At 37.8% G+C, this 24,206-nt stretch overlaps 1 protein-coding gene across 1 annotated transcript in view; it reads right to left on the reverse strand.

Annotated features, from left to right (window-relative positions):
* Nucleotides 1-5,668: 5,668 nt before the first annotated feature.
* LOC135155892 (receptor-type tyrosine-protein phosphatase S-like) overlaps nucleotides 5,669-24,206 on the reverse strand; it is a 52,273-nt gene continuing 33,735 nt past the window's right edge. The window contains exon 3 of the mRNA XM_064106207.1: nucleotides 5,669-9,030. Within this exon, the coding sequence (XP_063962277.1) occupies nucleotides 8,657-9,030 (374 nt within the window). The 3' untranslated portion in view covers nucleotides 5,669-8,656. The remainder of the gene's footprint in view (nucleotides 9,031-24,206) is intronic.

Consider the following 24,206-nt stretch of genomic DNA (forward strand, 5'->3'; position numbering starts at 1 on the left):
CTTGTTTACCTGCCCAGACCTGAATTCCAACCCCGAGAACAAGAAAAGTACATATATTTTGGCACAAATAAGAACTAATTGACCATGTTATTGTGGCTAAGTTTGAAAACACCCTTTTCACGAAGGAATAATATCGACATATTTTAAATAATTCTGTATATGAAATAGTTCAATGATCGAGAAATGATTCTCACGGAGCCTTCCAAAGAACCAATCTGTTTAATTCTGTATTCAGACTTCCCATCCTATTTGGATTAAGCTAACAAGAGGATGAATCCACTAACAAAACCATCAAATTTTTTTCTTGATGTAAACAATATAGTCACTTGAAAAATATGAATTTCATCTGCTATTATTGACTGTATAGGATCTTCCGCTGACAGCTTTTCTTCTCCTTAGGGAACAATCAGCTACAAAAAATGAAATTAGGTTGATGAAGCCCTATAAGAATAAAGGTGCTTACTATGAAATCAAGGTCAGAATTCTAGGATTATTAAAAGCAGATCTGACTAATGAATGCTATGAAGAGGAAGCGAGTCCTCTGTAATCTGGTTGTGGGAAAATTTTCAAAAAATTATCAGTTTACCTTGCAGGCATGGTGGGTGAACCTGTCAGTAACTTTATATGCTATATTTCCATTTTGTATATAGCACTTCATACGTTGGTTTCTATGCGCTTTCCATATTACCGCGGTCATAGGATCCATCACTGTTCCACACATAAGTGCACCATCTCCACTCCCTGGGGAGTATCCTGGCAAGGCAACCGTTTATCAGTGCACACATGCCAATCTAATCACATTGACATTCAAATCCTACCGGGTACCCACGTAACACCTGGGTGGAGAGTGACAAACGTGGCTAAGTGCCTTGCCAAAGGACATTCGCGCCGGGTGGCATTCGAACCCTCGACCCTTGGTTTAAGAGTCAAGTGACTAAACCACGACACCCTCAACTGAAATTGAAATATTTCAGATAGTTTAAATATAACATACCTTTAAAAACATTAAGATTTTTTAAAGTCTGCCTCAGAAGAGAACGGAAGTTAGGACAGGAGAGTGTTTTAATTAGACCCTGGGACGTCTTTCATGAAACAAATACGCAGTACATTTTCACTATTGTTGAAAGATCCTGAAATCCTTGATTCTGATTGGCTCAAAACAAACATCATCAAAGAGATGCCACTGAGAATTGCTAAGAAGTCCTGAATGTGCTCTGTACATTAATGCCTTAATTATGGCTTAGAATAATTTACCAGAGTATGAGTCATTGGGGGGTTTTTGTGTGCATGAAAACTGGCATCACAGAGCATAGATATTCAAATGAAACAGGAGGTAGGGAACATAGAACCCTCAAGCATTGTCATTGACTTTGAAGAGGAAGTCCCAAGATCTGGGATTAAAAGCCAAAGACTACATATTGACAGTGTCACCGATATCCTCAAGATGGCTAGTTTGGAAACTTAATGAAAGAGGAGGCAGGCTGACCTAACTGTAATGGCATGAACTTGCCGCTTCCTGACATCCTCTTTCTATAGGTGGACCATGGAAGGAAGAGGCTGGATGTTTGCGGAAGCAAGGCACAGGTATCGATTGGGGTTACCCGAGACCATGAAGGTGCTCACCATCTCTAGTGCGCTACCTGCCACCCTTGAAGATGTGGGTGGATGGTGGGGGGCTTCCGAGGCCAAGGAGATTGATCGGATGGGAAGGGGATATCGGACAGCTTGGAGTGTCCGGACAAAGAGTGATATAGAGATTGAGTCTACATGAACAGTATGAGGGACTTAATGTTAACTCTGTAAGATCTTTCTGAGACAGTACAAATGGGGAAGTATAACAAACAATCTCTGAATATTACAAGAAAAGACCTTCCTCACCTAAGGGCAGTCACAGCCTTTGAGGTATTCTGTAAATTCCCTTGCCCCTCCCTCGGATAAGTCGACGACTTCACTGATGATTGCGACAAGGAATTTTTTTACCATAATTATAACAACCTCACCAATAGTAATCACAGCCACATATCATGCAAACTACCAAAAAGATATGACTCTGGGTAATTCAAATAGAGCAAGAAAGGTAATGTCTGCTTGTTACAACAAAACAGCTGCTGAACATCCCATTGTTACAGGAGCATCTTGAGAAGATTCCACTTTCATACTTTCTATAGACTTCACAATCATCACAAGGCTAAACATACATGCAACATGATCGTCAAAGTACATACATGGGGGAAAAACAGTCTTCTTTTACGCTTTGGAGTTCTGATCGGCTTTCAGTGCATTTCCCTCACGGAATAATCCAGGGTTTATCCCAATCATCCGTGTAAAGCCAACCAATTTTTTCTTAAAGAAGGGAATGTAAAATAGAAGTGTTATTCTGGCTTCGGCTCCCTGTTTTCATGCCAGCTCAAGGAGGGATGAGAGGAAAATCCTCCTCAACTCTCAACTTGGGGTGAAGTGATTGGGAGATCGGGATGGGCAAAGAGAAGGGAGGAAGGAACTTGAAAGAGAAGGGAGAGAGTTACAGAGAAAGAAAGGTAAAGACAGAGAGATACATAGGGAGATAGAGACAGAGAGAGACATGTGAGTAACATACAGAAATAAAGAGACATAAAGGCTATACAGAGAAAACGAGAGAAAAGGCAAAGGCAAAGGCAGAGAGAGAAGAGAGGAGGAAGAGATGGAGAATGGGGGGTGAGAGTGACAGAAAAAGAGATGAGAGGGGATTTGGGGAAAGGAGAGTGTCAAGAAAACATCAACACCAACAGAAGAATATCTTTTAACGTGGAAAGGAATGAGGGGAGGAAGAAACAAATCATTCAAGAGAATGAAACGAAAGAGAGCGAAGACAAGTTCCGTGCATTATCCTGACTAGTTACAATAATGAGCTTCTTGAATCCCAACAAAGCAAAATGATCCCCAGATAGCTAATAAGACACCTTGTCAGGGATTTGCTGCAAGCAATAGGAAGATCCATTGTCGGACTAAGAATGAATCTATTTGCTACAAAGCATAATGAGACATGATCCGAAATATCCTGATCATCCCTCAGAACGGCATCTGCAATTCATCCCCCTAAAGCTAAGAAAAATGAGGCTTTACTAGGATTTATCATGGTTGATAATGCAAAAAGTGATAATACCTCGTCATGTTAAACTTACAGATATACACTGTATGGCAGTATTGTGGGGGTTCAAAGAAGGAAAAAATCACCAAGTTCATTTGCATTGATTTGCATTTCATTAAAGTTTACAATATATTTACTTTTACTTTACTGGAATATTGAGGAGTGCCATGAGTGTTTATATCATCATTGGTAATTATGATGATGATGATGTTGGTTATGGAGGTAGAGGTGGTTGTGGTGGTGATGATGGTGATGCTAACAATGACAATTATGGCGATGATGATGGCCATGACGAAGACAATGACGAAAATGAAGATTATATAGCTTTTAAATGACATCACATAATTTCAATTTTTCTTGTTTGTATTGTTCTGGACAGGGTAAGGTATGCTATCAGGTTGGAGAGTGATATTTCATTTTCATTCTACATAGGTTTGACCATTGAAATGTAATCATAATTTTTTTCTCTTCATCTGATTTTTTCGATATTTTTTCAATCTTTTCTCATCCCATCGCACGAATTGACAATCAGAGGTGGTATCAAAATTACAGCAGACAACACTAGCCAGACACCATAGGTTTGCATGAATGGAAAGCCAAATTTTCAATAGTCTGTGGAATAACCTTTCATGTCTTTGACAACGGGTAAAGATTACAAGGGGAAACAAGCTGGTGGAAGTGTGTAAATACGGGTACCAGTGGACGCACTAATGCACTGGAAGAGACAGGTGAAAAGCTGAGAAAAGTACTGTGACTTTGACACCAAAATACGAGATGTGAAATGAAAATAGAAACGTTCGCACGAGGAGGGGCAGAATAGTCATTCGCATGATTTGCAAGAAACCACTGTTCCAATCCATGACCAGACACTTGGCTTAATGTCAATATCCAATACCGTTTAGATCTTGTTTTCTTTCATTTTATTCATGGAACTTTTCTTCCCCCTTTTTTTTTTGAGGGGGGGTTGCCTCAATACTTCTTCTTCCTTTCTTCCAATTTCTGTCATCCACTTTTCTTTCACTTTGACATAACCAACCTTGACTTGGGGTGCTAAGCCAGTATTCTCGACAACTGAAGAATAGAGAAGCTCGACTCTCCACACGTCTCATTATTTGCACCTACTTCTTCTATGGAAAACGAAGCATGCATTTGTGTGAAGAAATATTCATCACAAAGCTCAATATCTTCTGCTCAAGTTGACAGGTAAATCGGGCTGTGCCGCTTTCAAAGAATACTCAAGAAAAGAAATGACTTGATTTAGAGTATTTGATATTAGCCCAAAGGATAAAAAGTTCTCATTATTTGATTTCCTGAATTCTGGCTTTTCTTAATAATGGGCTTATTCTCCCACAGCTCATCCTTCTATCTTGTTAAATTCACAGCAAGGGTAATTACAAAGGCAAAACACATTATGTTCTGAATATAATTTTCTCAAGTGCTTTTGAAATTCTTTATCCTAAAAGACTTGTCCTTTTTAAATTTTGAAATGCATTACAAAACCTAAATATTCCTTCTTCCCAGGTGATTCGAAGTACATACAATATTCATAATTCAGGTTTGCAATCTCTTCAAGGTGCAAAACAGTTCTTGACAAGTAAGCATTCAAGTAATCGTATCAAAACACAAAAATCACGGTTTTCATGGCACACTTTGCTTTCTTTAGAACAGCCTCACATACTACTTGGCTTTTGGCTTACAGAAAGCTATTATTACAAACCCTAATCATATTATGAAAATAACAACCTAATTCTCCATTGTTGTATGCTTTTATAGTAACTGACATATATATCCATTCTTTCACTGCAAAAATTAGGGCCTAATCAAACAAGATGAAGTCAAAATACACTTGACCTACAGACCATGAAAAGTTGGCCTTTGGAGCAGGTTCGTGCATCAAAGAAAAGATTGTCAAGCTCGTAATGGGTGTAATCAAAGTCCATTGTAACAACCTGCCAACAAGTCTGGATCCGTATATGGTTCCCCCAGTCCAGACCTACAACATAATTACCCCTGTATAGACCCCAGCCAGTAAACTCCTATACAAACATGGGAACGAAAGCCGATTATGACAATGAACTCAGACTCCAATGCTGGCGCCGTGGCCCCAGACTGTTCCTGCAGATGATGTCCTCAAGCAAGTCATCCGTTGCCAGCTTACTGTTCCACGCTGACCCTGGTGTCAGACTGGGGATTTCAAAACACAAGCCTCTCGATTACTCTCTAATCCCCTAATCCAAGAACAAGGATATTCATGTCCCTCTGTTAAATATTCACATCCAATTTCAAATTCATCTTTTTTTCTAGGTCAAGTTAGAAAAAATAGCTCATGATAATTTCATTTAAATAATTCAAGGATATCATGATTGCATCCTTATTTTTATCGAGTACGATTGAGATCACAGAGTAGCATATCAATTTGAAAATGGAAGTTCTTATTTTGCTAACACTAAGGTAATGGTAATGTTTTCCAAACATATTATTCAAGGTAACATATAATGGAAAAGAGACAATCATTAAGTGTTTTTTCTGTTTTTCTTTATTATCCAGTTTGGGTTTGTATCCACTCCAGGGAAGTGGTGTAGTGAGAAAAGGAGGTAGTATATAATATATAATGTAACTTAGAAATGGCTGCAACAGTATATTGTACTCACAGGAAATGGTCTTGTTCTGAAATATCACAACTGAATAATATTGTTCTATGGGCTAATTGTGCCTTGTGGGTTTCTAACGACCACAATATTTACCCCCCTTTTATTTCAGTCCCCAAATCCGCTTCCTGGTATGAGAAAATTACTACTGCTAAGAGTAGCAGTAATTGCACCACATCAGTTACAACTGAAAGAGTTTTTTATGGCACTTTGTTTGTTTAAAAAAAAATCGTAAAATTCTATCTCGCCAGAACTGCACACAAAATATTCTGTATTCACTGAAAAAGTGCTGTTTACTTGAAATTTCCATAAAAATCCATCAAAAGTTGACAACCCTTGATTTGGGTTTTATCACGGATGCTTTAATTTCAGGGCATCCATCAATTGGATATTATGGAGGGGATTGGGAAAAGCTATTTTGAGAAATGTCAAGTGCCAATAGATGATAATCATGGACTGATTATTCATATCATTAAATGATAATTCATTTATTCATACATCATATTTTCTTTTGTTAATCAAGAATACCAAATTGTGCTTCTCTTTCTTTGCAAACAACTTGCTACTGAGAGAAAAAAGGTCCGTCAGTTCAAATATTATAGGCATGAAAAATTACTTTAAATAGGCCTAAACCCTTCTTTGAAATACTAAGAATATTCATCTCTTCGATAAATTTCATTTACCCAGGAGGTTGCCGAATCGAGATGATCACCATATCTTAAAAGTCATGAGATGAATTTTGAATGAATCACCCATAGAAGGTCAGGGGAACCTTTCATGAAGCAACCAACAATTACTGTTATAAGCTACTAAAATCCTTGCATCTGATTGGCTGAGAGCGCATCTGCCAGGCAAAAATCAGCAGCAAGACACTTCATGAAAGTCTCCATGGTGGATTCGCCCAGCTTGAAACCCAATTAAAAACATGTTTTTATGCCTTGGAAGCATTTGATCTGCTCCGCCGGTGAACCGTGTAACTATCTGCTCAATTACATCTCATTTTCATTTTTTCTTTTCTTTTTAACATCATGTTGCTGGGTTTTAATAAGTACTGTGATAAACAGACACCAATTGTGTTTGATTTGATGATCTCCCGTGCCTCAAAGGGCCATCATGGCACCAGATCTGAGTTCGCTTTGATAAACAGGTATTGTAGTAAACAAGTTTGCTATTATAATAAACTGTATGGTATACCAAATGTGCAAAGAGAAAAAGAAAGAAATGGGAGGGAGGTGGTGGGTGGGGGAAAGAAAGAGGGTTTAGAAACCCTGTCCCATTGTAAAACATCGGTCCCTGTCCTGAATCTCAATAAACACATACACACAAATAACTTCACCACATCTATTGAGGCAAACACGCAACAAAATATCCGAAAATGAAAACATGATCATTTCCTTTTGCAATGCACCTTACATTATCTTTCACAAGCTGAAATTGACAAGGAACATGGAGAATTACAAACATCCATTTATCAACACAATTATTATTTTCATGAATGAAGTATAGATGCCGCAAATCTATTTAGCCTTAAGAGCATGTTCAGTACACAATATAGATCCTAAAAAAAAGTAGGCCATCATTTGAATAACCCAATTTCATTCTTCCCATCAATGGAAAAATCAATTTTGGCCCTGCAGCCAACTGCAAATCTTCATATCAGGTAATGTACACAGTAACAAATAAGGAGGGACAACTCTTCGAAACAACCCTGCCCTCTTTATCAAAGCCCCTTATGAAAATACGTCCAAATGCCTTTTCTCCTACTTCAGTGTCTACAGAAGCTTGATTTAACGGATTGCATGTATATAGGCCTATAAAGTAGTTGATCCCTGTCTCATTAATGATTGGAGAATCTGATCACTATAAGACTTAAAAAGAACTTTGAAGACCATCGTCAATAAGCAAAATTGTAGCCATATTCTTGGATTTTGAATATGAAATATGTGTAAAATCATACTTAAACACTAATAATGTAGCGCCTTTTCCAGGATACAAAGTGCCGTTTGAGAATTAAGATTTATACTTCGATATTTTCTGATGCGTTTTTAACACTACAAGACAGAGTGTTCTATGAAAAAAAAATTGCCCCAATTTATACCCTGTATGGTATGACTAGCTATACATGTTAATAACACCCATCATAAAATAATGGCATCATATACACGCAAATAATACACGTAGGCACGTAGGTAGCCCATACCATTACTTCATTAACTTAAATATTCATGTTGGCAAATACGAGTGCTCATTGACGCTAAAAGGCTATATGTCAATTAGGTTCAATTTAATTAGAAGAGGGCTGTCGGGTCTAGCCATGACACCTCATTAAGCTAACATAGTTCATTATTAGGTCACCATTATGTGTACTACTCTGTTGCAAATGAATGTGATCTGTTTTAGATAGCAATACATTCATAATTGAATAAGGCCTTAAATTGTTCTTATTTAACCCATAAAGAAGACCTTACTTAGTAGCATCGTTTTCTATCCCTTCATTATATTTAATTTGCAATTTACTTGCTCAATGAAACAAAGAGCTAATTCAATTCTTTTGAATTCATTTCGATCTTTTGTCCCATTGACTACTACATTTGTAAAAATTTCAAGTAGGTTTTGAAAATTGTTGTTGCCTATGCATTTTATTCAAAACATTAACCAGGAACCAATCATAAAAAGGCATGGATGCCAACCCTGTGAAGAGAATTGCAAAATTTTGAGGGATGAAGAAAAAAAAATTGGGCATAAAAAGAGTACTTTCAACTTGCTCCACTCGACAGGTGTATTAAACGATTATGAGGAAAACAAAATTCATAAAACCTACAATTTAAAGAGTATAAAATACTACAAAAGAGGAACAGTTGTTATCTATGAAAAGGTATTTTCACATTTTCAATCCATCGAAAACCTTAGTGTTAGTAAGTCCCAGATCCTTAACCATATAATCCCAATCCTGACGCTTACCTTCGTAAACCATCAGCCTTGCTTGTGTTGTGGCTCTTCCATCATCGTTGGTTGCCTCACACATCACCGGGTGTTCATGGTCCCCACTACCACCTTTAATTCGAAGGGGAGATATCCTCAGCACAGATCCTCCCTCCATCTCAACGATCTCAAAACGAGTTCCACGCACCCTCTTCTTGCTTCGGTACCACTGAAACGTTGGGGCGGGGTCACCCGTTGCCTTGCAGTAGAATATTGCAGTGCCCCCTTCTATACCAGCCTCATTATTCAGGCCAACTGTGATAACTGGTGGTGCTGTAGGATGAAAAAATAGAGAAAGTTTTCATGATTATTGCGGATATTATTAATGATGTCAGGTTTATTTGGAACACTTGCACCATTTGCCGGTTGATTGTCTTGGAACAGACTATGGTTTAGAACAAGGAGTATGTTCCCTAAGAGTAATTATCACAATCATCCTCCTAAACAATCATCATTATCAACATCAGAAGAATATCATAATCATAATTTCTGGTACAATCATCAGCATCATCACTATCATATTCATCATCATCATCATCATCATCATAATCATCATCATCATCATCATCTTCACCACCACCACCACCACTGTCATTGTTACAATTACCAACACCACCACCTCCACCAGTGACATTGATGTCCAGCCTTCTCTATGCATTTATCTCTGTATCATACAGAATTTCAAAGTTGACACCCCATGAGCAACACTGTATCAACTCTAAAAAGAATGCACTAAAACATGTATTGTAAAGAATGGCCCCTTCAGTGGCTATCATGAAATTGAAAGTAGGACACTGAAGGGGTGAAAGAAATATAGAACAAGACATTCAAAAAAGGAAAAATCACCATCTAAATCTGCTAGTGATCCCTAATTCCGGGCCAAGGGATCAATCACAAAAATAACCTAGGGAGGCATTACCATCTAATTTTGATTGCTTTCCCCTTCCAAAAAAAAAAAAAAAAATATTGAAGTCGAACCGGTTTCAGACGAAATATAGTTTCCAGCCATTTATAATGTGAAATGATGCATGCCCAGAAAACCGAGAATACCCTCATGCATAATGCCATAATCTCCTCCATGTCAACCACAATGAAATATCAGTTGCATAGTAATGAGTCCAGATCCATCACGTCAACATGTTATATTTCATGTTCCAGCAATACTCATTAGGTTAGCTCTCAATCATAACAAGCAATAGAAACGATTTGCACTGGATGACGCTATATCAAAACAGTTTTGGAATTGATTTTCATATATTTTAATGGAAATCAGATGAAATTATACAGCCAGAAAGGAAGGAGGGAGAGGAAAAAGAAAGAAGGAAAAAGGGTGAAAATTAAAATAACCAAGTGAAAAAATACTTTAAATACAAAAACAAATTTCTTTAGAGTGAAAATGATCAACTATATCAAACTTGTCAATGGCTGCACTTTTGAAGTGAAGAGAACTGTGAATTACTAGAAGGGAAAAGCACATAGAAATATGAAGAAAAAAGAAACAGCGCGAGAGAGCTAGAGCGAAGGAGGTGGGAAGGGGAAGGGAGGGGGAGAGAGAAGGGGGTAAAAGAGGAAAGGGGACAGATGAGGGGGCAAGAGAGAGAAAGAACAGAGAGAGAAGGGGGAGTCAAGAGGGAAGCAGTAGAAAGGGAGTCTATTTACACCAAACCTGACAATTATGCCTGTAGTGTTATAACACAATTCCTTCTAATGTAATAGGTTGATAACTATCCAGCCACTTGTACTGAACTTCAACAATGTCACACGTATTTCAGTTGATGAGGCCAATGATTACCCCCTATGAATAGTGCATTGGTATTTAACCATCAAAACTTGGAAAGGTGAGGAGAAAACCTAAACGTGATCCAGTGATCGAAGAGGAATGAATTCTACTGGTTTTAAATGAATATTAGCATAATTATGTACGAAGGACTCTTAGTACATTATCACTTAATACCCACTTTCCATTACTCTATAGCAGTGCACACTATAAATAATTGAGTACCATATTTCCACTTCATTCTAAAAACCAGCCAGTATTAAAGGTGAGGTGTGTGATAACTGCATCTTGCTGGCTACAATTTAGAAAGGAGTTTGAAATTTCTAAATAAATTTATTTCCAGCTCAAACTACATTCTTGGCAAATAATTTAAGGAAAATTTTGAATTTTATGAAAGCCTTTTACATTTTGATCAAGCTTGGCACATTCTACGATAGACTAAACATCCTTGTTCTAAGCGCTCTCACAGGAAATGTCAAGTCAAAGGAGATTTCATTTCTGTATCTTCTAAACTTCATGCTGAGCCAGCAGAAAATTGGATCATCGCTCACAACATAAAACTCTTCCGCTTTCTTCTGTAACAGCTTCAAATCGAGGCACACTTTCAAATTAAAATGATGGATCTACAAGTCATATTTATCAATGTTCATGGGTATTTGCGTTGCTGAAATGGCAAGAGGGTATTCGGCGGTGCCTTCAGATCTCGAACAGCAATGTCAGCTAGAGCTCAAAGACCTGGGGTGCATTTCATGAAACAAATAGTTGGTAATTTTCACCGAGTATTTGTTAAAAGCTACTGTAATCCTTGCATCTGATTGGCTAAGAGTAAGTTTGTCAGTGATAATCACTGACAAGAAGATACTTGATGAAACACCCTCTATGCTCTCTAACTTAATGTTGACACTAATAAATGATGAGTACACACTGTCAGAGCTGAATTTGCATTGTAGGAAAAGGATATGTTTGCTGTGTTTGTACAAACAAAATCCAAATTCAGACTTTTGATGGCCGAAGAAGGCCATGAAATAAGCTCGAACGGATAGTTGTAGGAGGGTTTAAAAGGAATCGACTCAGGTTCACACTGTACATGGTCTATAATGGGGTGTTGTGGTCTACGGGTTTAAGACTCATCTTTCAATCTGAAGGACGTGGGTTCGATTCCAAGCCATGGCGTGTTTTCCTTCAGCAAGAAATTTACCCACATTGTGCTGCACTCAACCGAGGTGAGGTAAATGGGTACCAGCAGGAAGTAATTCCTCAAACAGCTGTGCACACCGGAATGAGAAGACTAGCATAGCCGGGGTAACATAGGTGTGCCTTGAGCACCTAGCAAGGTGGATAACTGTGCTATACAAATCCTATATTAGTATTATTAATTTATAATGCAAAGTATATTCTCATTGTGCAATTCATTGCAAATTCATCATCATATCACAATGATATAGCACTGGGGTTAAAAGATTTTGAGCCAAGTCACCTACCATTTAAGCAATAACCTATTTATCATTTTCTATATGAAGGGTATATGGAATATGTCAGATAGTAACGTTCTGAGGGGGAAAAAATGAATAATAGAGAGGCATTAGAGAAAAGATAATGTAGAGAAAAAAGAACAGAAAATTTGAAAAGAAAATTGTTTATTTCAACACTTCACTCTTTCCAAAGCTAAAGATCCCATCCATGTCCAAAAATGTACAAGGTAAACTGTACCTTGATGAACTTGCAACCTTTCTTCAACCGGTAAGAATCCATCTTCTGTAAATTCATGTCATCTTTCATCCCACATGAAAGTTTAAATGAGCTACTGTTTGTTTTTCCCCTCATTCAACCGCCAATCCAGGTGATGGAATACGGGATCAATTTTGGTATTTCCCATAATAAGGACAGATATCCCGTAGATCTGCGACCTGCTTATCCCTGCCAGAGCCAGGAGAGCCAACCAAGGCAGGCAGTAATTGTGTTTGCACTGTGCTCAGTTAATAATGATTTAGCAGCAAAGAAGCTTGTGTGTACTGATATCATAATCAGTAGGTGATGATATCATTATCAGATTCGAATTTCAAAATATCTTTCCATTAAAAAAGCATGGAATTCATCCAAGTTCCACAGAAGCAATTTACAAAATAGCACTTAAATCAAGGCTTGTTGGCACATATTTTCAACCTCCCCCCCCCCCAAAAAAAAAAAAAATATATATATATATATTTATTTCTACATCTGCATTTAAGGTGAATTTTTGGGTCTTCTTTCAATGTTCGTAATGCGCCTTAACGCCCTCTTCCTTCGACTTAACATCTAAATGTGTAAATTATAATGGAATAAACCTATTCATAGACTTCACCCTTACGTAGGATGTATGCATATATATACAAAAACTGTCTTGCAAAAAATAGAACTCGTGCAATGTTCAATTCTATTTTGATAGGCCTATATAGCTAGATTACCCATTGCAGTATATTTCAGTCACCCAAAGCAAGAGGACAGGTGCATCCCTGGCTGTAGTAAAATATTGTCGCTGATCTTTTATTTCATCACTAAAGATCACGATATAAATAAATGATTGCCATTTTGCCTCAAAAAGCAGATTTTCCTCTTTCTGCAACCAAAAACAATATCCATCTCACAAATATCTCCGTTCAGAATGACTTTCCTAGTATCATGTGACAAGAAGCAGATATGTCCGGTGATACAGACATATGTCAGGTGATATGATGTAGATGTATATCATGTGACATGAGCAGCATAATCCTTTTATTCATCAAGCCCTTCCCATCTATTTCAAGAATTTCAACTTAGAAAAAAAAAGTTGCAGACAACTGATGTTTGATAATACAAAAAACTTTGTTATTATAAAAAGAAAGTTAAGTGATATCAAACTCCAATCGACTAAAAAAAATGTCTAAGCATCTGTTATACTCAAATTGCTCTGGGAATCCATAGCATTGAATGAATGTAAAGTCCATTAACTGCAGCCAAATGTATGGTGGAGTTTAGCATACATAATGAACTCAAGGAGGACATTTTAATACATATCATTCAAACCCACTCCAACTGGTCATAAAACATACGAGGCCGAAATGGAGCCATGAAATGAAAAAAAGGACAAACTGGTTAATGTGAATTAAGTAACCCCATTAGCTACAGATGTATTGAGTAATATTAACTTCATGGTAAATTCTATTAACACCGAACATTTGACCCATTAGAATTGAAAACCATCATCCACCAATTGACAACCCTCTGAGTTGTTTATAGTAGTGCGGTCCCATGAATTGAGATCTATGATGGATGTTTTGTTTGTATGGACTAGTCATCGCCCCCTACCAATATACATCTGTCCCTCTTCCCAAGGAGAGCTTGACAACACATTCCTATCATGCTGGGCTTCTCATTCTATCATGGAACATTAACGAACATGAGCAACAGAGCTGTCTCCTATTAAAAACAGCAAGTACAAGTAGGTCATGCAATCAAATCTTACAATGAAGTGCCTATATGCAACAGACCATTACTGAGAATATGTCGGCCTATATATTTCATTATACTACCTAAGGCATCAGTCCAGAATAAAATTATTTTTCATACCAGCAACTTGCCCAATATAGCAACAAATATGCATACATGCTAACTGACTACTGATGACGATTGATCATCAGTAACAGATTAACTGAGTCAAGGCAAAAAATATTCATGATCTATTATAGATTCCAGTAATTGAGTATAGGCCTACCTACCAATTTATTCAAGAATGAAATGATCGTTAAAATTAACCTATATTTATAAGAAAACGAAGGGTGATATATTTGATTAACTTACATGTTTGATTAAATCAATTTTTTTTTTCAAAATTATGCCTTAAAGGAGAATGAAACTCTTGAAGCAAGTTAGCTTTTGTGAAAGCAGAAAAATCAAAGAATAAGATCAACAAAAGTTTGAGTAAAATAGGACTAGCAATAAAAGAGTTATGAGCATTTGAATGTTGAGATCACTAATGCTATGGAGATCCTCCCATTGGCAATGCGACCAAGATCTGTGATGTCACACACGTACAACTCTCCCATTTGGACACTGAAAATATACCCCAAAACATCTCTTTTTGCTCATTCTAATCATATGACAAACGATTCATCAATGATATAATGTTGTGAAACCTCTGTTCTTGTCATCTCATAAAGAGAACACCTCACCATGTGATAGACTCTATAAAAGTGAGAATATAAGTGAAATAAGTACTAGAGTAATGAGGGAGTTGTACGTGTGTGACATCACAGATCTTGGTCGCATTGCCGATGGGAGGATCTACATGGCACTAGTGATCTCATTATTCAAATGCTCATAACTTTCTTATTATTCATTCAATCTTCCTCAAACTTTCAACAATATGTTTCTTTGATTTCTCTCTTTGATATGGATTCAGCTGGTTTCAAGGGTTTCATTCTCCTTTAAGGACGTTCCACAGTTAAAGTGAAATCCATGTCATTTTCACCAAACTTTGCACATAGATACTTTAGAACCGTAATATTCGAAATATGCAAAAATTAACATAGGTCCATGTGCTTGATTTTTTGCTATAGAGCTTCAAAGTTCACCCAAATTGATGTTCTTAAAAATTGCGCATTCAAAAGAAATTGGCATTTTTAGACCGCCCAAGATTACTACAATGAGTTTAAACCTCTATTACTCAGTCAAAATACATGAAAAAGTCATCAAATTTCGCAAGAGAGTAAATAATTGTATCATTAGAATGGAGAATCTATTTATAGTGCTATTTGTTTGCAATTTTTTATTTAACAGCACTGTCAGTTCTTAAAAATGGCGTAAAAGATAACAAAATCCCAATCTAAAAAATGTGAAATTTCAGTAACAAACTACAAACGTACAATAAATGCTGCACTTTATTCAAAATCCATGTCATTTTCACCAAAATTTGCACAGTTGTAGAGGAAGGTATGCCTAAGAGGTACAAACATTAAACAATAGGGGTTCATGTGCTTGTTTTTAAACTATCAGCATTTTTATTAGAGCAAATGTGCTTTTAAAAAAACCAAAAATGCGCCGAATGCTTTGCATCTGTGTGAAGAAAAAATCAAAACCACTCTACCATTTATTCAAACTCGGGGTAATATTAGTTATTCTTGGCAGCACTGCAGAGTTAAGTATTTTGAAATTGTAGATAATTTTTTTTTAATGGTCCGTGGAATCATTCTATTTTTTAGCTTCAAGAAATAACGCATCGGATCTGCAGTTAAAGTGCAGAAGATGAGAAAAATCAGCTCACACCTGCAGCTAATTAATCACCTGTTCGTCCATTGTGACGTCAGCGCGCAGAGTGTAAACCATGCGCAGATCATAATGCGCACAAACATAACTGTGGAACGTCCTTAAGTCATTGCCCATCAACAAACATTTCTTTGTTTAATATGAGAGCACTCAAATCAACCAGACACTTTCTGATAATTGAAATTGATCATTTTACACAAGAATAACACTTTATTATGCCTGTTTGTTTGTTTGTTTGTTAAAGTTTAATAATTTCTCGCAAGGATATAGATATTCTGATAATCTACAGAGGAAAATGTTTTTGCATTTATTTGAAATTCTAACAGGTGATGTCTCCATAACAATCATTACAGACAGAATGCCAAGTTTTGGTGGATTCGGTCATAAGTGTTAATGAGGTAACATATCAGATGTTTGCGTTCAAGAGAAGTGGTGATTATGTCTACCCTGAAGTCATGCCGAATCTCAAATTGGATGATTCAAACCATGTTATTTTATCCTTTCAATGATTTTTCACGCTTTTCCACCATGAGTCAAGCACTACCGCAAGCTTTTACCTAGCTCTGCAACATGCATCCGAACCTAATGCTCATGTAACGTTGGTGAAATCAATGCATGCCGAAAATATCTGAATTATTGAATGAGTCACCACGATCGCGTCAAGGGGACTTGCAGCTATCCCAAAAATATGTTTGGACTCCACCGCCGCTAAAGATGTAAATTAATATAAGGAAATGTAACGTGGAGGTCATCTGCATATGAATGAGAGCAGCTGCCTGATCAATATCAAGTGAAAAGCAGCCAGTCAATCAGGGGAGCATTTCATGAAACGAATAGTAAGTGATTATTGTTATAAGCTACTGCAAACCCTTGCATCTGATTGGCTGAGAGCAAATTAGTCAGTGAAAATCACTTGATTTTCTGCTTCATGAAACACTCCCCAGCTTCATGAAACACTCCCCAAGAGAGGGGTCTGTAAAGTTGCTCCAAGGAATAATTAGTTGACATGAGTAATGCAATTTTTTTGGTGTGTGCAAAATATGTGATTGCTTCATCAATCATTGTGAAATGTTGCTCAAGCAAGGGAAGAAGATTGAATATGAGTTTAACCCACTGATGGCCAAAACCAAGGATGGTCTCTACATGTAGTCTATGGGATGGAGAATGCAGTAGTCAGGGGGTTAACTCCAGTTTCAAGGATGTAGTACAGAACCCTCAATGGCTTGCTTTAATCAAAATTTATGAATGCTGCCTTTTTCTTTGTCATATGTAGTTAGTTACAAAAAGCAACTATTCACTGTCCACATCTATCACATATTGTTCCTATTGAGAAGCTTCAATAAGCAATATTGTAGGACATATTTTTCATTGAAAAAAAATCTTATTTCAGCTTTTTATCGGGCATTGAATATTTCATTAATTTCAAAGGGTGGCATATGCACAATGCCCTCATTAAAACAGATAACAAATAATTTGCTAACAGCTTGAAATCTGCTATTCGTGAGAATAGTTAGGTGAATCCCAAATGGCCTATCAAGTCCAATAAAAACACCTATGATCATTGTTGCTACAGCAACCATCCCATTACGACCCACAAATTAATAAATATATCTCTGGATTATTTCTTTCAAGGGATTTCACCAATATTGGAGTAACCAATGCAAAATGCCAAAACAACTACATACATAGGTCTGCTGCTAAGCTCTCCAATCTATCATGAAGATGGATGGTTGACAGATAGAAAAGGGTATTTTGTATTTCTGAACTACTATAAACAACCACAATTACCTAGATATAGTAAGACTGATATTGCTATGAAGGTTGAGAAAGCATACAATTGACCTTTCGTGGGATGCGCACCACGTCTATATCTCTCGTCATATCATATCTGCGACCATTTCAGAGAGAAATGCCACCGCCAATTTTATGAGCCTCATTATTGAAACAAAGCCTGAAATATTTGTTTTTCATTATCTCTGAGATGTCGGCTAGGGAAAGGGGGAGGAGGCACTCGCTGATGTATGTGACCATCATTTCCTTGGAATAATGAGATGGCTGATATTGCCTGGGTGGACAACGATGCGATGCGAGAATGATGCTTTATTTGGAGGGCAATGCCATGATTCTCTGTCGGTTTGAAATGACTTTTCTTGGGGATGAAAACACTGCCCCACAGGTCTTCTTTGCCATTAAGTTTGGAGATGGAACTCAAACAAATAAATGTCCAAAGGGCCACACTGTGCTCCATCTCTTCCTCCTTTATATATTAGTATTGCACTCAGATTCTGATATCTTTCCCATTTTCTTCACATGACTATTGCCTTTTTCTTCCATGTGTCAATGACTTTTTCACAGCAATGATTCCCTCTTTTGATATTTTCCTGTTCACCAAACTGGAGGTGATATTTTTTGTGACGAAGAAGGATATAGAATCTTCCGTATCTCGACAAGCCAAACTTTAGTTTAACATTTGGATGAAGTTTATCCGGCCTGGAAATGTTCTTGATATCAAGATGTGTCAGACTTCTTCTCGAGCGATAATTACCTCTGCCAGTCTGCCGGGGATAAGAGCAATCAAATTCAGAGAAGAGGGGAAGCAGTGAGGCATGATTTTAAAATAAATGAGAGATGGAAGATAAACACTCGGCGTCTATCACAATATGATTTCTTCAGGGGAGCATTTGAAGAAACTAGTTAAATCTTTGTTGACCACAATCTGACTTTTTAAAGGGTTATTGGAATATTTGATGGACAAGACATAAATAAGGGTGGACTACACACCTCTTACCTTCCCCCATACGTAAAAAAATGGTGTTAAAGAAGTCATGGACCCCACAAAGAAGTAGAGTCCATGAAGAAACTAATTCCTACATCAGTCAATGTTATGACCCATTCACATTAAGAATCAGGAGAAGAATGTACAAACTAGAACTAACATGGTGGGGGGGGGGGGTCAAACATCAAAAGCTTAAAAGAAAGAGAGAATCAGGAAGGTGAAAATTGAAGGACCAGTTAAGTTAGTTCTGTTGATTAATGATCATTGCATATTTGTTCATTGAGGGGCCAGATCCTGAGTACATAGTGTTGCGGAGGAATTGAGGTCGATGTGATACTAATCACATATGGAGAGGGCCCTTATCGTGATTAGATGGAGGCCAGTACAGGAATATGCATGAATACGTTCACACCAGGATCACTAGTTCCTGCTTATGAATGTTCTATGAAGGATAGAAATCTGGTGGGTGTTTCATAAAGCTGTTTGTAACAGCGACTTTAAGAACGACTGGTGATCCTTTCTTGTGGTAAATGGTATATTCATTGGCGATGGTTTGGCACGTAAGAAAGGTTCACCAGTCGTTCTTCAAGTCGCTCTTAACTTACGAACAGCTTTATGAAACGACCCTCTGGTCTACAAAAAGGATTCACTCCTTGACTTTATCTCTTTGTAAACAATGTAGTGTTAACTGAAACACACATGACACTGTTAATCTTAAACTAAAATCAAGTTCTTTGCCACCATCTGCTAATAATTATTGTCTACGTAATGACATTATGAAAGAACTCTAAGAAAAATTAAAACTGCCCCATCATCCAGATAGTTTGCCAGTTTGAAATGATCAACATTTTTTCATATCACCTGTCTCTTATGATGCTGATGTAATCAACAAAATTGGCAAAGTGTGGCCCTTTTCTTTTTAACCCACGCGGAGGAAATAAGGTGGAAATTATGTCCTTTGTGCGATTTTAGATGGATGAAATTGTCCGGGAGCTACTCCGGCTTGGAAAACAATCCAATACAATGGTGAGTATAGACCTCCACAAACAAACTTGATTTGATTTGGACTCTACAAATCAAATGTTTTATTCATGGTCTTTTTGATACTTTCACTTGGTTTTATTGTATTTTGTGCTCTCTCCAGGGAGGGGAGGTATTGGGGAAAGAGAGATGTGGAAAAGGTAGCAAAATCAATAGAATGTAGAGGGCTGAAGAGGCATTCCAACAAAGGAAGAAGGCAAAGTGAAATGCAGATTCTAACTAAAAGTGAAGTGACAAGAATGGACAGAAAATGTGAAAGAGACAAGTCGTCGAAATGAAATGTAGGAATTGAGGCCCTCCTTTACCTCCATTTTCTCAGTAACAAGCAATGTAAAAAAAAAAAGACAAGACAGAAAATGTGAAATAGGAGACAAAGAATGAGGTACATTTAAAGAGAAGAAACGACTCAAAGAAGGTACATGCCTGCACTTCAAATTCTAGTTTCTCAATGAAATAGACAGAATGGCAACAAAGACCGACAGGAGAAAAACGAGGGAAACTTCATAAAAAATTTGAACCATAACTGGTACATGCCTGTACTTCAAATTCCAGTTTCTGAACGACTTGGGAAAGAGGACTCGAGAAATTGATAACAAGGTTCAATAGATTTGTTTACCACAACACGCACACATCGTCGTTGTCGCCAAGCCAGGGAAATGGGGCGAAAAGGCCGACAATGGGAGAGTTTGGGCGGTCTGCAGCGCGCATGGAATTCTCATCAAATTCTCGCAAACAAGTGGACACCTTATTCCCTTGGTGATGAGTCCAATTTCTGCGTTCTGCTATTCCTGTTTTTTAGCAACCTTCAGGCATTCATTACACACAGAGCGCTTTTCATTTGCACCAATTACTAAACCTGATATGTACAAGATGTTTTAAAATCACCAAGGTTATTGGGGAGATATATCTAATAAATGTTCAAAATCAGGCACGTTCCCACCCACACCCCTTCCTACATGTATCTTCCGTTATAATTTAACTTGGATGATCCTGGTGTGCATTTCCAATGCACCTATTAAATTTCTGTCAAAACAATGTTGCCTATCACTTGTGAGCTTTGTCATTATAAATTTTTTTTTTTACTCTTCTTGTCAAAACAGAAAAGAAATTGATTTCCCAAGTTCCTCAGTGCTCCTCCAACACCCTTTTATCTGTACTATCATCACAGAAATCCATCCACTACAACCCCCTACTCTTCCTCCCCTCCCCCCCCCCCTTCCCCTCCTCCTCACACTCTCCCTCCCTCCCCCTCCCCCTTCCCCCTCCCTCACACTCTCCCTCTCTCCTTTAATCTTTCTTCTCTCATTGATCCTATATAAAAGCACATGCAGCTGGTCACATTATCACCTCGCTCAAAAACATCCCCTTTCCATTTAGGACTCTACTAGCAGACATGGAGATGTTCACATATGGTAAAAGATGCAGTTTCTGTAAAGTCATTTGTGATCCAAATATGAGACGACAGGTTGCTAAACATGGGTGCTAACATCTGATAAAGACAGCATTGCAATAGTGTAGGTTACAGTGCAAGGGGAAGATGAGTTTGCAGATACAAACTTTTTAGTAAATGGATTAGGATGAATAGTAATCTGAAAGAGAATGGTTGTGATCTTATGGTGTAGCTGAACTTTTTAATTTACAAAGCAAGGATGCTTGACTTCAGGCATCAATTTACACTGTGTAACGCCACTGTTATAAAGTTAACACCAGCCCTGTATCTATATATAGTGAAAAACTCATAGCACCAGTTTGGCTTTAGGCTGACAAAAGACAGGTCTGCATTCAAACAACATCAGACAGTGTTAAAACAAAGGTGTAATTTTAAACTCTTTATTTTTCTTTAACAATTCTCAGGCGTTTTCCTAAGAGGACTATACAATGCCTATCAGGGGTGGTGTTTAATTACTACCAACATTTTTTACAGTGTATAGGTTGTGTAATCAGACTATATGGGGTCATGATTCCGTGTGTAGGTATATAACCTCTGCACACTGACTCAATCTCCAAGATTCATGTCTTATTTATTTGTGAGGCAAATTGCAGACATGGGTGAGTTCATATCTTAAGAAGATAACATTCCATACAGGCAGTAACAAATATTATGGAGAGCCTATTCACACTGCCATTTCACAGAAACACACTACTATTTGCTAGGAGCTTGTAAATTATGGAAGAAATGTCTGAATAAAGGAGACAGATAAGGCTCAGTAGGCATATATAAAAACATACTACGACCCTGTATTCGCATAGACCAAATCTCGGACATTACTCTGTTACAAGACACATGGCACCAGGCAGAGCAAAATGGGCATATTGAATGAAGGCATTGTTTAAGAAAGAGGGCATGTTCAGATTGTAATACATCTCTACATGTATATCTCCTTCTGATTTATAGCAATACACGAAAGGGCATGTTCTCATAATGACACATTTACGTTTCTTCATCTACACTCATCTTCATCATCACATGTAAACATAGTAACCTGCCCGTGCATCCTGCCTTGCCTGCGCCCACAGATCCCATCAAATCAGATTGGACGCAGAATGATAATGGAACGCTCATCACATATTCCAAATCCCTGTATTAAGACATCTCGGGTTTTAGGCTCGTTTATCATCCGTCATGCTGTAAGAGGGGGAGCTTACAGACCACCACGCACGCACTTGACCGGGTATCTGCGTCAGAACTTCACCCTTACTGCAAACCATGACCGATTGTAACGTCCAGGTTTGGGATATTAATGGGTGATGATAAATCATCAGGGATAAATAATGATGGGAAAGGAAGGGAACACAATAGAAGATATAATTCATCTTCTTAATAGGAAAGCATACCCAACAGGCATCTAGACAAAAACTGCTTTATTCATTAGTTTTGATAGCTATGTGTGTCTGGAACTGCATTTTTACAGATGTGTATAAATCAGATATGATTGTCACATCTGGGACCAACCCTTAATCCCACCATCCAAAACGTGCGGGAGGAGTCGGTAGGAGCACCTTTTTCTATGGAGGCTTTTATTTCACAAATTCCAGGCAAAATTAGGTATCTCATGAGGAAATTGCAGAAAATTTTACCAAACAAGGTGATCAATAGATAGATAAATGGAATAAGTGGGTTGGGAAGAGTGAAAATAGAAAAGCCAAGAATGTATCCCTAGCAACTTTATGATACAATGAGAACCAATCACAGCCCCAAGAGGGGTGAATTCTTGCCCTCTTCATACCACTCACCTCATCCCTTCTCGTTCCCTTTCACCATCCTCTACTAGAGAGTGCAGTAACCTTACCCATCTGGCCCCTTCTGCTCATTATGTTCTATTTGCATGTTCAACATCAAAGTTGGTTTCTGGAGACTCTAAAAACTGGGTCATTTAATGACATGATACGAAACCATTCACCCACTTACCCCCCCCCCCCCCTTTATCTCTCTCACTCCCCTCCTCCCTCCCCTTCCCCCACATTTCTCTCTCCTGAACCCCATATGAACACAACTGATTAACTATGACAGATTTTTACTAATGTACAACTTTGAAGAGGATTTTAGTCCGTAAGCCTGTACATCAAACTCAAAGTGTAGATCTTAAAGAACAGCTACTCGCTTTTCATACTAAGAGCATCCCAAAGGGCAGTGTGTGTAGTATTTTCCCAATTCATATAAAACATTGTCAGGATTGATTAAGCTTTGGCCTGTCAGATGGAGTTATTGATATGAAAATATCCATTCACGGATGAGCCAGAAGGCAGAATATATCAATGGCAAATTTGAAGCAAAATCAGTATCACAGGGGATAAGAGAGTAATATGCATTAGGATCCTACAGTGAAAAAAATGATCGGAAATGACAAAAAAAGATCCTTGAGCAAGTTAAGTTATCTTATCTTCCCATCTCTTTATCTCTCTCCTGGGCTTGAATTACTCCAAGATCATCAACGGCCATGGTCCTGGATGTCCTTCACCTTGACCTTGATGCCCCTCCCATTGGTCTTGGAGTTAGATGCACCTTTTTTTTTTAATCCTATTTGTGATGCACCCTAAAGAAAGTGGCATTTCCCTAAAATTATTGGAATCTAAAGCCTTTCTCTATTTGCAGGTATTTGTCTATCCATCCATCCATCTATCTGTCTGTCTGTCTGTCTGTCTGTCTGTCTATCTATTCATCCATCCATCATTCTATCTATCAATCCTGAACTACACCTTCCTTCATTCTTTTAATACAAACCATACATTCATCTCTCCCCCTTCTCCACAAGCAGCAGACCACAATATCCTGCCCATTCAGCCCAAACAAATTTATTTCCCAGTCTCAATCATATCAAATGTCCCATAATCGAGCGAACAACAACCCTCGCAGCGAAACAACGAGTAACAAAGCTCCCCTAAAGATGCACACCTAACCCCCCTATTAATCCACAGAACACCCCCTACTGAGCTTTGATTAATTAGCCAGGACAGTGAATAACCTTATTTTAAGCTGTCGCTGTCACCTCTCATCTTTTCACTAATACGATTCATTTGATGATGTATTTGAATTTAGTATGTAGAACGTCCCTCAGAAATAGTTTAGACTCATTA

This window comes from Lytechinus pictus, chromosome 11 (genome assembly GCF_037042905.1).
Source record: "Lytechinus pictus isolate F3 Inbred chromosome 11, Lp3.0, whole genome shotgun sequence".
NCBI classification, from domain to species: Eukaryota; Metazoa; Echinodermata; class Echinoidea; order Temnopleuroida; family Toxopneustidae; genus Lytechinus; species Lytechinus pictus.